At 38.2% G+C, this 14650-nt stretch overlaps 1 protein-coding gene and 1 long non-coding RNA gene across 2 annotated transcripts in view; both read right to left on the bottom strand.

The window, feature by feature from the left end:
• LOC107731990 (uncharacterized) overlaps positions 1–3761 on the bottom strand; it is a 20426-nt gene extending 16665 nt beyond the window's left edge. Inside the window, exons 1-2 of the long non-coding RNA XR_001638819.1 lie at positions 3716–3761; positions 2513–2569 (exon numbers count right to left, since the gene is read on the bottom strand). This is a non-coding gene — a long non-coding RNA (uncharacterized LOC107731990). The remainder of the gene's footprint in view (positions 1–2512; positions 2570–3715) is intronic.
• A 119-nt stretch (positions 3762–3880) lies between these two features.
• The window catches only part of LOC107731988 (SPARC-related modular calcium-binding protein 1-like), a 63377-nt gene continuing 52607 nt past the window's right edge, over positions 3881–14650 (bottom strand). Inside the window, exons 10-14 of the mRNA XM_016543211.1 lie at positions 10456–10513; positions 8556–8638; positions 5235–5340; positions 4025–4191; positions 3881–3906 (exon numbers count right to left, since the gene is read on the bottom strand). Coding sequence (XP_016398697.1) covers positions 3881–3906; positions 4025–4191; positions 5235–5340; positions 8556–8638; positions 10456–10513 — 440 coding nt within the window. The remainder of the gene's footprint in view (positions 3907–4024; positions 4192–5234; positions 5341–8555; positions 8639–10455; positions 10514–14650) is intronic.

Below are 14650 nucleotides of genomic sequence, written 5' to 3' on the forward strand. Positions count from 1 at the left end.
CAGGTCAGTCGACTGCCAGTAGCTCCGTTCTGGCCGGGCCGAGTATGGTTCTCAGAAGTGATTTCTCTCCTCGACGGCGCTCCATGGGAGATTCCCGTTAGGAGAGATCTCCTCTCACAGGCGGAGGGCGCACCCCCGCCCGGAGCTGTGGAAGCTGTGGGTGTGGCCTCTGAGGAGGCACAACTCATAGCTTCCGGTCTCTCAGACCGCCAGCTCGACCCAGCTAACTGCCCGTTTGGTACAGTTCTGGAGTTCCTGCAGGCCTGTTTATCCGCAGGGTTGACCCACTCCACCCTAGAGGTATTCGTGGCGGCCATTGCGGCCTACCACGCCCCTCTCGGTGGCCATTCAGTGGGAAGACACCCTCTTGTGTGAGGACACCCTCTCTCCCAGACACCCTCTCTCCGCGGTGTGCTGAGGCTGAGGCCTCCGGCCAGAGAAGCTTATGCTAAGTGGTGGATCAGGATGCTATTCCATAGCCTTAAGTCCTCTGATCTCCCCTCTCCTTTGGGTGTCAAGGCTCAATCCTCCAGAAGTTGGCATTCGGGACGGCGGGCCCCGCCTACTTTAGCCACTCCTGGCTCCCTTTTCTCTCGCCTTAGTTGTGCTCTTCCACACTAGGGAGGGATTTGCAAGTCTGGCGGTGTGGGCATTCTCGTTCCCGTAGCGTTTCGACGCAGCTCGAGTTCCTGAACGGGAATGTCTCCAGGTTACACATGCAACCATGGTTCCCCGAAGGGAATGAGACGCTGCGTCTCAGGGCCATACTTCTGGCATCCCTGCCAGCGCTTGCTTCACTCCTAGAAGCTGATGCCAGTTTCACCGCACGTGATTTTATGCTTCCTGGTCGCTACGTCACCCCGCCCGTGACGTCTCGCCCATCCATTGGACTGATTACACATGTGATTCAGAGCGTGGTCACGCTGGAGGCGTTCCCGTAGCGTTTCAATGCAGCATCTCATTCCCTTTGGGGAACCATGGTTACATGCGTAACCTGGAGATGTTTTTCTGCACTCTACAAAATGCTGGGTTATTTCTTTTTTTTTTTTTTAACCCAAATGTTGGGTTCAGCCTGCTAGGTCATTTTTAAGGTTATTTTTATTATTTTTAACCTAGGTACTGGGTAGTTTTTCTGTAACTCAGCTGCTGGGTCATTTTTACTGTCATTACAAATGATGAACCCCCTCACACACCTACCCAGCGCTGGGTCAGTGTAACCCAAAGTTGGGTAGTCTGTGCCAAACCGGTTAAAACTGCATACATTTGTCAATGGGCATTTTGTGTTCTAAGAGTAAACTTCCCGAGGGGAAACTTCCTGAATGAAATTAATGTTTGTACAGTATTACATTGTATTCCTATCAAATTATTACTCTACAAATAGGAAAACATCTGTAGTCTCACATTTTTCCTTTTTTTTTTTTAAATGTACATCTAATGTCTGCTTGGAACGCTAGCCTTCTACTATATATATATTAGATTTTAGAGTGCATTTTTATTATTTAAAATGAAAAACATTAAAAAGGTTCACTGAGAAATGATGTTGATGAAAATATAGTGAAAATAACACTGCAACACTTTGTTTTTCTTTTTGAAGAAAATCTAGAAAAAGTTTTTTTTTCAAATAATCCAATCATTGTCAATAATGCCGGAAATTTGCCGTTTGAACTGTGTGATCTGAAGCAGAACAGTGAACAAACAGAACAAACTGAAGCACTTGTTAGGAATTAAATTAAAATGAAATTAATGAAATATATACATATAAACATAACATAAACAAAACAATACAACTTGCATCTAAGAAAAAATGACGTAAAGAAGAGAACTTGAACTAAATTACCTGCTAGCCAGAATGTTTAAGTCAAGTTGGAAATACGCTCTTTCTGTAACAACATTCTACAGCATGGACAACGAATAGCTAAAGCATTAATTCATAACACTGTATGGCAATAGTTGACTTACTCTAATGTTTTTTTCACAGAGTTGGGGTATTTACAGGAAAAGTTGATGTTTTAAGTTTAAAGTAATAACTGTACTTGATTTCATTTTGCATTTACTTCTCAACTAAAATTTTTTGGGGAAAAAAATTGGAACTAATTGCCTTTGAGCAAAGATCCGTATTTTCCTCACTGAGATGATCACTCTAGACGCCCTATAGGTTGAATGTGAATTTTCCACCAAATTACTCTCCATAATGATGCCACTTTTTGTCCCTGATTATTCTGAGAATAGGTCACTTCTGACTCATACAGCACTCTGACTACAGCGAAAAACTATGATTAAAGTAATCATCTATTGAATTTAGTTCACAAAGAATACATGCACACACAACAGCAGACACAATGTGGGTGGCCATAAAGATGCATCATTCATCCCATCTCCATCATAAAAGGGCAAGGCATATATTGTTCACTACATTGCTTGCACTCTATTCATATTGTTAATATATTATAATTTCTGCTCTCTGCAGCGGCTGAGGCAAATGTTAGTGCGAAAGCAATTAGTCAGGCCTTACTGAACAAATGTGTCCCTTGCCTTGTCCCCAGACTGCTGATGCTGCTTGTAGTGCTACCTGCAAAAAGAAGAACATACAAGAAAGACAAATGTTAATAATAAGTAAAGGATCTGACTGACATGTTTTCCCAAACCAGTGCTTCTCCTATCGATGTTTCCACCATTTTTTCCAGTAGTCAGGAACTGCTGACTCTTACAAAGATGTCACTGTGCCAGTATTTGACTCATTTTGTACAGTCACTGCTGTTTGGGGTTTGAGTAAGCACACTAAGCCTGTTTCTGCCTCAGAACTAAAAAAAAAAAAATAATAATAATTGTGACAAAGTGTGTATTAAGTACACTGTGAAGTATGGAATTACAATTGTGACATTTAAAGTCGCATTGTGAGTTATAAAGTCATACTGTTTGACAAAATCACAAAAGTCACAATTGTGTGATTTGCAGGATATAGTATTACACTTAGACATATAAAGTCCCAATGTGAGATATAAAGTCATATGGCTTCACATAAAGTAGCAATTATGACAAATTAAGTCACAATTTGAAATAATAAATTCACATTGCAAAATATTATGTCACACTGTGAGATATAAAGTTGCAATGATGAGAAACAAAGTAGCAATAAACTGTTTCCAACTCTGAGTCTGAAATGGGATTCTATATTTAACAAGAAACTTCAGGACTTTCTCTAATCTTATGGAAACTTAGAGTTAAGAAATTTTGCATTAAAAATATGCATCAATCATATAACACATACATAATACAGTGTGTTTTGGCTGGTGTCAATTTGACCCCCAAAGGACATAACGTTACTGTTTTGGATAACGATCATATTTGTAAAAAGTGCATTTGTATGTTGTGATAATGTAATAATAATATGTTGTAAAGATATGGTTCAATAATATCTGTCTACTGGGATTTGATTAGATAAGAGGAAAATAGATTTAAATGATTTAATTCAGAAGTTAATTTCAAAAGTTCTAGAAGTACTACCTAAAAAAATTTGGAAACTTGTTGGAAGTTGGTAGGAACACAAACCTGCATTGTGTATTCAATGGGACAGGAAGTATCAAGGGAAATTAAGTAACTTCCGTAATAACGTCAAAAAATGTGGTTCCACCAAAGCACAACACCACCACTCCAGTTCTAAATTTAATTCATCATATGTTTTTATAACATAAATGCATTCAGAAAAACTGCACACCCTCTTTATTGACTCCTAGGCATCCTTTGAGTTCTTGAAGGGAGATTTACAAATGATGAACCCCCTCACACACCTACCCAGCGCTGGGTCAGTGTAACCCAAAGTTGGGTAGTCTGTGCCAAACCGGTTAAAACTGCATACATTTGTCAATGGGCATTTTGTGTTCTAAGAGTAAACTTCCCGAGGGGAAACTTCCTGAATGAAATTAATGTTTGTACAGTATTACATTGTATTCCTATCAAATTATTACTCTACAAATAGGAAAACATCTGTAGTCTCACATTTTTCCTTTTTTTTTTTTAAATGTACATCTAATGTCTGCACATCGTTTGGGTTTGGTTTTCTTCTTTACATAGCGCTTGAAGGGCTTCATCTCCTTCTTATTGATATCGTGACTGCCATTATTATCCAGCTGGGCAAAGTACCAATGAACCACCCGTTCCTCCAGTGTGTGGCTTGGATCAGGCTCAACAAACCTGGAGGAGAAACAATCCCAGTTGGTTGGGTATACTGTATAATACTTTCAAAACATATTTTACATTTAAGATTTTTTGTTGTGGTTTGATTAATTTGAAAGAGAGAGAAGACAGACAGCAAATGGCTAAAGAGAAGAGGGCAGTTTCAAATTACCTTCATTATTTATGTATTTATAGAACATTAAAATGCAGTGTTTGTCATATATGAACATTAATTATACCTCTTTTGAAGACTTGTGACTAAAACTGAATAAAATAAAATTACAGTGTGTTCATAACTCATAGGGTCCTCGGTCACATCTAGGCACTAGAATATCAGACAGATGTGGGAAGTTGTGGATAAAAATGTCAGGCCTAACTCACATTAATAACATTACTAACATACTAACATTGTGCTTGGACACTCTGTTTAAGAAGAAACTACTTTTTCCCCCCCCTCCCAGATAAAAAAAAAATTTTGTTAATCAATGCTGGTCCAATCAAGACTAAACTTGTCTTTGGCTCATCTCTTGAAAATATTAAAGTGTTTTAATGTTATATTACTATAATAATAATAATATAATATTTGGAGAAAAATCTCTAAATTAAAATTCCAAATTCCACATCCATTTCTATGCACTGAAAAAGCTTTTCCCCAATCACGCCTTTTCTCTGAATATTGTAATATTGTTTCTCATTAATATTTATTAATTCAGTAGTACAGATTTGTTTTTTTTTAGTCAGAGTAAAACTTTTTTTTTTACAGATTTTTTTTTTTACAGAGTTCAGCTCCAACCCTAATCAAACACACCTTAAGAAGCTAATCAAGGTCTAAGGATTACTAGAAAGCTACAGGCAGATGAGTTTTATCAAGGATTGAGCAAAACTCTGCAGGACTGTGGCTCTCCAGGACCGACGTTGGCCACCCCTGCTCTATTCTAATAACATGACAATTTTCTCAAATCGATACACATTTATTCTCATAACCTTTTTTTTTTTTTCTTTCTTTTTTTTCTGTTGCATGACAAATCTGTAAATAACACCTTGATTTATTAAATTCTTACCTCCCACCACCAGAGGGGGCTGGTGAGTTGATAGCCTGCACCATGTCAGTAGTAAGGGCATCCAACAGGCTGGTTATGAATTCCACTTTCTTTCCCTCTGGACACCCTGTAACATTTAAATAAAGACTGGCATAACCACAATCATTCCCATTTAAGCTTGCAGCAGCTTACAAAAGAGATATTTCAACACTGAAATATTCTCAGACCAACTTGTTTTCAATTATGCTCACAGTTAGCAAGGGACGTATTAAGCTGTCCCAATGAAACCATAATGCAATACGGTTGTATTTCTAATACAAGTCACATTTGATCTCAATCTTAACATTTTAGCCGTTCAAAGATCCCATAATCAACATAATATGCCAAGCAAAAAATGTTAGCATTTCCAAATGCTTGAGTGCATGTGTGAAATGTAAAGTAGCAAATAAGGTAGAGTGACAAGGTGACGAGGGCGCTTTCACAGACCACCGCAGCCCTGTTAACTTTTATGACACTCTGCTGAACACCTTGGGTAGCACGTTTTTAACTGTCCCAGATGCTTGGCTGCAACAGTGTGCTCGACTTGAGTCAATGTTTCGGTCCTTAATTGTGTCTCTTAAAGGGCAACTTAAAACAGGAGTATGTCATAAAATAATCTCAGTTTACATTTTCACTTTGGTTTTCTTGTGCTGTACCCTCTACCTCAGTCCCACTAACTTTCCTGATTTTCCTCATTGTAATTTTGCTGGCTCAAGGTAGTATGGGGCCCTGTGGCTCACCAGGTGACTCAAATTAGTATCTGTAAGGTTTGGACAAGTGTGATGACGTGCCGGCTCAGTGCTTCTCAGCCCAAGTGTTAAATCAGAACATATGGAATCAGACTCATCTTGTCAAACTTGCCATACTGTATTCAGCACATGTATACTTCATAAATCCAGCTTGTTGGAAGCCCTGATGTAGATTAGCCCTGAGTTTGTTTGTTTGCACTAGCATGATGCTACAGGTAGGTCTTGTAGTGGCATTTGGCCTGTGGAAATGGTTGTACATCTATCCAAAGTTCTTTTTTTCTCCATTCCGGTGTTGAAAGGATGAAACCAAGACTCTTTGTTTTGGTGCCAGGTAGCACTCAAGTAGAGTACATAAAAATAATTTCACTGAAGTCCCCCGGGCATTGACAGCACCTCTCGGTCCCCCGCTGCTGCCCTCCCCAGTGGTCCACACTGTCGTAAACTACACCACACATCTGTTGCCCAGTCAGGAGCCATGTTTTACTCTGTAAACTTACCAGATGGGGAATTAAAAAAGGAGTTACAATGAAGTTCTAAATGAAAGGGAAAGAAGCGAGAAACCTAGGAATGAACTGGAATGAGCAAAAGCCTAATTTTTCAATAGAAAACAACCTTTAAATGCTTACGTGTGGTGCTGCATATTCTTGTATTTGATACTGTAATCATTTGTCAAACATTATTAGCAAACACAAAAAAGGTAAGCAAAATAATCATGAAAATTAATATATACAATAAAACACCAATTTAAATGCAGAGAAACATATTAGCAATATCAATCATTATTGCACATAAAACAAGCAATAGGCTTAAGCTAGATCACAGAAATGGATCACGATTTGCTACTTGCTAGGCAGATTCAGAGAGAAGAACATTTAAATGGACAAAAATCTTTATTTTTGGTCTATTGTCCATCCTGGAAGTGGAATATGAAATAGTGAAAAAGTTAGTCAACTACATATAGCTTACAAATGACCTCAAAGCTATAGCTAATAAAGCTAATAAATGACTGGTACACTGTATTAGCATGTAATTGTAAAAGGATTTTATCAAACCATTTTAGAAACAATATGTGTATAAACAGAAGAATGAGTGACAAACTAATTGGACAGTTAGTCCATAGACACATTATACACTATGCACTTAAACTACGCGTTATATACTCTACTGCAGTGGTTCTCAAACTGGGGTACGCAAGATGACGGAAGGGGGTACGCGAACAAAATTCTGAGTTTTGGCATTCATTTAATTCTACCCCAACTTAAAGTAACATTAAAACCGAACATGTATTTCTGACAATCAAAATGCCGCTTCTAATGTAATAACAGAAAAATGGGAGTGCCGTAAACGGTCAAATACATGATATCCAATCAGCTTACCTCATCTTTTGTGGTCAAAACTGACTGCATCCACACAAGTAGCGTGCATGCGATAGGATGCCTGCTGAGTTGTGCTGCTTTAGCAAATTGCGCTCCTGTTCAATGTATCTTTACAGTAGATCTTCACTTAATAGCATGAAGAGCAAATATTGATACAATCTGAGATATATTGATACAGACACACTCTGTGCGTGTTATTGTTTTCATGTTTAAGATACGAGCAAGAATGCAAATTTCCCTGAATATCCAAACAATGGCAAATGTGCCATTAATTTTTTACAACAGTTCAACAAAAATGGTAATATTAAGTGAACATTTTACATTTTAAATGTAGTCTACATTTTAAACACAATATTGTCATGTTTGTTCTATTTTGCAACAAAATAATAGTTCCAACGAAATCCGTATCATCTGGTGTGCGTCTCCAAGCAACATACAGCGGTGTTTCATTAACGAATGAATCTGCGGCTTTGAATGATTTGGAGAGTCAGTGATTAATAACCCATTCATAACTACAGCATTTTGCTTCGTTACTGAATGAATGAATGACGCGACGCCTGGCTCATTAAGACAGCGACTTGCCGCCACCTACTGGCGGTTTTATTTTTAAATCTACAAGTATCACTTCGATTTGCCATCATTTATTGCATAATATATTAATAATACACTTAATGGAATGTTAAGAATATGACATAAAACATGACATACATGTTAATAAGGATAGAAAATATTTGCCTCTATAAAGGTAAAAAAATGCACCTGTAAATCAATTTAAGGGAGCAAATATTGGCCTTTAATAGAAAACGTGTGACTGCGGTCTAAGTGGAAAAGAGGGGGTACGCAGAAGAATGTTAAATGCCCTAGTTGGTACGCCGCTGTAAAACGTTTGAGAACCACTGCTCTACTGTATACTGTATGACTAGAAGGCTAGTTTGTCATCCAGCATCGGAGTCTGGTTATTAAAGCTATGTTATTAAGGCTGCGGCTGACACGTTCATTAAGTGTGTGCATTTCACACTTTTTTCAGTTAAATGAGTGCATCATCTGTGTAATGAAATACACTTCTTGTTGGAATTTTCAGCATGAACGAGTGTTGACTTGCACTATTTATACCATCAATTGGTGAAGTGCGCAAATATGCAAATTGGGACACACCTCATGTCAGGTATTTTGCTCACCTGCCAGATCTCTGTCTCTAAAAGGATCTTCCATGTCTGAGTCTCGAGAACGAGCCGTACTGTCACATTCTGGTTTCTTATACCTGATGGAGAACACAAACATGAGGCACTTAGTTACAATGTTTATTAAAAAAATCTCTACTGTTTTCAGTGTTTTTTTTTTTTGTACAAAGTCATACAAGTCATATCTGGAGGCCAGAATATCACCCAGACTTTGGACTCTTATGGATTATTTTGATTTGAGTCAGTAGGCAACCAACAAGTTACAACCTCCAGGCTGTTACATGTTCTCTGTGTGTGCTTTGCCACTGTTTGCTGTGCTGCCTCATTTGTCTCTCTGGTTACCCCTGTTAGTTGTCATAGTAATTAATTGACCACACCCCTTTCCTTGTTTGTTGTCATGGTTACTTATTGGTCCCTTTTGTTCTTATGTGTATATAGCTTTTGTGTTTCTCTTGTGCTTTGTTAGTTGTTGATTGTAATGGTTGCCTGTTTCTTGCATGCTTTTGTTCCTGAGTTCTCTGTGTTCTGTGTATTCTGTTACTTTATTAAATTCCTGCACATAGGTCCACGTCTCCACCTGCCTTTGCTATGCTCCACAAGCTCCAGCAGATGTGGAGCTTGGACCGCCACTTGATATTACTATAATGTACCATCTCCACTACTAGACGGGAGCAGGCTGGTGTCCAGTGTGGCGGACCCTCTGTTGATGTCGGTGCAGGCAGCCTCTGCGCTCTCAAGCCCGGTGGTCTATAAGGTTTTTACACCATCTGCTGACCTTCCAGTGATGTTGGTCACCATTCTGTGTGTCTGGGCTGTACACAGTTGCCTTGAGGTGGCGGGGACTGCTACAGAACCTCCCGAGGTGGCGGCGACTGCTACAGAACCTCCCGAGGAGGTGCCGACCGTTCCCAAGCTCTCAGCCTGTCCCGTCACAATCAAGGAGGCCATCCCTGAGCTCTCTGCCTGCCTTTATTTGCTCCACAACATTACAAATGCTTAGAAACATGCTTAAAACCACTCAGAACACCTTGATGACCCCATTATATCAACTTCTTGGACACCAAATAAGTTGACTTGGAAAAACCAAATCTTCATGGACAAGCATCCTGCACATTTTCTTTGTTAATTGTTAGTAGAGATTGCAGAGTTTGGCATTCACTGTAACAAACCCTCCGAAAAAGAGAATACAGCCATACAAGTCCTGTCTTGGTTAAAACAGCTATCCAAACAAATGAAGACATGACAAACTCCAAGTATTTGATTCCATTGTTTGATTAGACTTGGTTCACTGGTTTTTATTACACAAAATTGCACTCAAAATTGACTGAGACAGACATAAGAATGCATGACACTGCAGCCTCAAACAAGAAAAACAAAAAAAACATCTAGGATTTAATGGAAACGACTAGAACATCTATCCAAAATATCAAGCTCTCTCAGCATGGTACAGAGGCAGCGGGGGCTCAGTGCCTGAATTCAAATTGTGAATTTCATTTAGTGAGAACCAGTTGGCTAAACTTTCTCAATATTTCCAAAGCAAAAAAAGAGAGCAATTTACACATTCAGAGCACATCATGCTCTGGCTCGTAATGGGTAGAAGCACATGAGTACGTGTCACGCTTTCAATATGAGTCCTTTCTACACAATCCAGCACTCACAGCTTTGCTCATGGAAAAAATAAAGACTATGTGGTTTGGAGAGAAGGCCAATTGTCATAATGTTCCACAACTAAACTAATCAGTCACATTGCAATACTTAAAGCATTTTGAGATGTTTAGAGCATGCAAGCTCATCCAGAAACATGTCGTATAAATAATGAGGTAACAGCGCAAATAATAGGAAACGCTAACGATACAATTACAAAATTTGTCATAAGAACAAAATGTCTCTGTCTTACCTCGCAGAGGTTCCAGGTATGGGTCTCCCAGTGTCCACCAGCACACACCAGCAGTAACCAATTCATGTAATTTTTAATCAGATGTTTAGTGAATATCGTGCCGCAAGAAGAGTTATCAGAACCGCCGTTCCTCAGCATGACAGCTTGGGACACTCAAGCTGTTAATCATTAGATTGCACAGATGCATAAGCTATACAAAACTCTCTCAAGTCTCCTTCTCTTTCTTCTTCCTCAGTTTGATTTCTTGTTATTTTTGTAAGGTTAAAAATAGGGCTGTGGATTGAATAAACATATAACCAATTCAACATTAAGTTACACATTGAATCCCCAAATAAATGTAGACTCAACATGAAGGGCTCATTAGAAACGCCTCTACCTAAATTTTTGCTCCAAAAATGTACCTTTACAAACAGTTCTAAAACATTTTTAATACATAATACATTAAAACATTTTAATACATTAATGTTATGCATCACATAACCAGCTCCATACAGTATTTATAGCTATTCTAATGTAAGCAAACGCGCTTGGTAGATCACCTGGCAGGGCTGTACAGTGCGACATATACAGTGGGTACGGAAAGTATTCAGACCCCCTTAAATTTTTCACTCTTTGTTATATTGCAGCCATTTGCTAAAATCATTTAAGTTAATTTTTTTTCCTCATTAATGTACACACAGCACCCCATATTGACAGAAAAACACAGAATTGTTGACATTTTTGCACCAGTGCTATGTGAAAAAAAAGTTAACGTACAGCCCTGCCTGGTACAACATTTAATTGATTCAGCAAAGTTTTTTTTTTTATATCTCATGTTTGCTTTTGTTACCACTATTGTTTATGTTTAGGGTAGGGTTTAGTGTAAGTGGTATATTTTTGTTTTTGTTTTGTTTTTTCAAATGTGATAGAGCATTTACATTTTAGGAACACTCACCGGACATTACATTCTCAAACGACTGCAATATTTACAGCAACTGGTGTAATAAAATGTAACCTGATACTACAAGCACATATTTGCAGTGAGCCTGGGTTGGAAATAACAATCTTCACATAAATAGGGAGTAATGTGTTATTTATTTTTAATAGATTAAACAGTCCATATTAATCGACGAAATTGATGAATTTGTCGAGTAGTTTGAACGCGTGGTTCAACCAATAGCATTAGTCTGGGGTGGGACTATTTGTCTAAACAATGGCAGATGGGCACAGGGTATGTGGGGTTCTAGGGCTGTTTGGGAAACCTGTTTGGAAAGCATTATGTTCGCAATTCTATAGTGACACAAATATTACATTAACTACATTCTTTTGGGAGAAATAATGGGACAAAATAACCTGAGCCTACCTGAGCACCACAGAACAATGTGCCTCAATGTGTACAGTACAATCCAAATTCCATAGTTTTATTTGAAAAAAAGCCTAAATGGCCTTCAAATGAATTCCTACCGAAGTATACAATTTCTGGCCGAGGGCTGAGGGGTGGTACTGAGGTAGGACAAGATCTGGAGTGTAAGAGGAGAACGGCACTACCCAGTCAGGGTTCATCTGAACCTCCAAATGAAAACCATGAGCTACAACCCTGTTCAGTGTAACCAAATCCTGCTGTTTTTGCTTTTGTCTTCATTACAAATAGTTCTGGTAAGGGGACTGACAGCGTTGGCATGATCGGGAACAAGGTTTGGGATGTTTTAAGTGGAACCTGACTGCAAAGACAAGGAACGGGGGAGAGTTAGCCATCGGAGTATTATCATGTCCTCTTTTTCAGAGATGGGCTCACAATCCACACTCAAGTGTTCACGGCAGAGTCCATGACTCCTGTGCTTCCTGCCAAGGTTCCTTCATATCGAAATTATTTAGCACTGTTTATTGTAGCGAGGGTATACTGGTGCCAAGCAGCTGTGATTCCCAAACGAAAATTGTTTTTTTTTTTTACTCTCTCTCTCATCCTAATACAATAAAACAGGACAGAAAAGGATGGGCAGTCTCAGATCCCATTTAATCCTATTCATGTCACATTTTTGTTATGCATTCTTTTTTTTATTAAATTTTTTTTTATCTGCAAACTTAATCCGACCCTCCGCTCTTTTCGGAATACAGCCATTTCTATGCATTCTGTCCCTTGTTGTTCCAAGAAGTGAGTTGAATGAGTTCTGTTTAAACAAACAGACATAAGAGAGAATAAAGCCAAGGTGAGACCTCAATGCTCATTGTTCCCCAGAATGCTTTGCTGTGGTTCCTTCTCAATGTTTACAGGCTGGTATTGATTAGTTTATACGCAGCATGTTGTAGGTAAACTCTGCTGATTTCCTCACTATCATGCTGAAAATCAGAGCCTCATGTGTTTCATCGTGCCAAGATCTGGCCAAACAAAATAGCTTGAAACTCAGACTTATCGGCCTCTTGTAAACACAGCGTTCTCTCTCTCGTTTTCTCTTTTAGATGCATATATCTCTCTCTTTCTATCTCTCTTTCTTCTGCTATCGCTCCAATTGTTTTCAGCTGTGGGGTAAGTAATTACTCCATTCTTGGATCTATGCATTCGGCGCTCATAGTAACAGAAGAGGGTATGATGGGCCAGAAGAGGAGGGGTGGGCACCATGTTCTTTAAAAACTTTAATATGCTACACAGAGGGGATGGAAAGGTTTATCGACACTTGTCAAACATTTCCTCATCCTTAGAAGTATTCTAACAACTTCATTTTTATTTGCTTTATGTGAATTGGCAAATGGGTTTTGATTTTTATCAAGAAACACAATATGTTGTTTCTCACAGATGATGGGCCAATGATGCGTAATCATTGAAGAACTTCCTGGGCATGTGACGAGCGTTGGTTATTTGCCATATGGCAGATGCTTTTATCCAAAGTGACTTACCAAATTGGGTCAATCTGAGAAAACCATTTGTGCCTCATTTGTGTCCCCATTACTTACAACTTATATAATTAATAGGATACAGAACTTAGTCATATCCACCTTATTTTACAACACGAAAGTAAACAGTTTTGTACAGATAAAAATAACTGGAAGCGAATGACACCTGGAAGCCTTGCACATCAAATTACAAATGGCTGTGCTCAGTGTTACGTTAAAAATAAGGTGGGTAGTTAGACTTTTAGATGCATACATCATAATCCACATACAGTAGATGAATTTAACTCTGTGAAATGTAGAAAATGCAAAGAAAGAAATCCTATTTTATTAGCCATGTCCTCATTAATCATCATTACATTTAACAGGTTTTTATAGAATAATAGAAAAAAATATATTTCTACGTTATACGTAATACGTTATATGTAATATTCCACGTTTTACCTCTGTTATGTTGTTACATTTCCATGTTATGAATTCATATTTAAATGTTTGGTATCTTTTTTTTTGCCATATTATTTAAACACAAGCAAGTTTATTTTACAGTAAGAGAAACAGCATTTCATTAGAATAATTCTGTTAATATAATGTAATATAATATACCATATATAATATTTTTTTCAGTCATAATAGATAAGACTGAAACTGATTGATACAACCAGAATTTCAGTTATTTATTTAAATAAGTAAATATATGAATTCACACTGTGTTGAAATAACGCAGGGTTTACTGTCAGTAACAATACATGAGGATTGCAGTACGAGTATTAGTTTGAGGGCCTATGCTGGTCCCATAATGCCTATGGTGACTGTGGTCCAAAAACTTTGCATGTGAGGTGGGGAAATATGATTTTTTTTTTAAGTTAATGGTGATATTTTTAAATGATGTGATAAAAAAAAAAAACCACTCTTCAGTTCAATCATTTTTAGGCACAAAGAGCGATGTTTGCAGAAAAAAAGACAGTTTTAGGTAAAGTCACGCTAGGGTTAAGGGTGCTTTCACACCTGTAGATCGATTACTTTGTTCCAAAACAGGGATTACAATTATTACAATGTTGCTTTTTATTTTTGGTGCGTTTCGCGTTCACACTGCAAAATTTCTAAACGGACCAAATTTGTTAATACAAGTCAGGTGCGAGTAAACTGTTCTCTCATTGGGTCAAAGTTCCACGGTTTATTTTCCGGGATTCCACTGAGCTGTCACAGCTGTCATCTGTCAGGATGGAATGACAACAGCTTTGCGGGCTTATTGTTGGCTTTTTTTGTAGCTGTCGTTATATTAATTTATCATTTTGAGCAGGAGTCCAGGATTCATCGGGAAAACATTTTT

Source organism: Sinocyclocheilus rhinocerous, unplaced genomic scaffold (assembly GCF_001515625.1).
Source record: "Sinocyclocheilus rhinocerous isolate Xijiao unplaced genomic scaffold, SAMN03320098_v1.1 scaffold1210, whole genome shotgun sequence".
Taxonomy (NCBI): Eukaryota; Metazoa; Chordata; class Actinopteri; order Cypriniformes; family Cyprinidae; genus Sinocyclocheilus; species Sinocyclocheilus rhinocerous.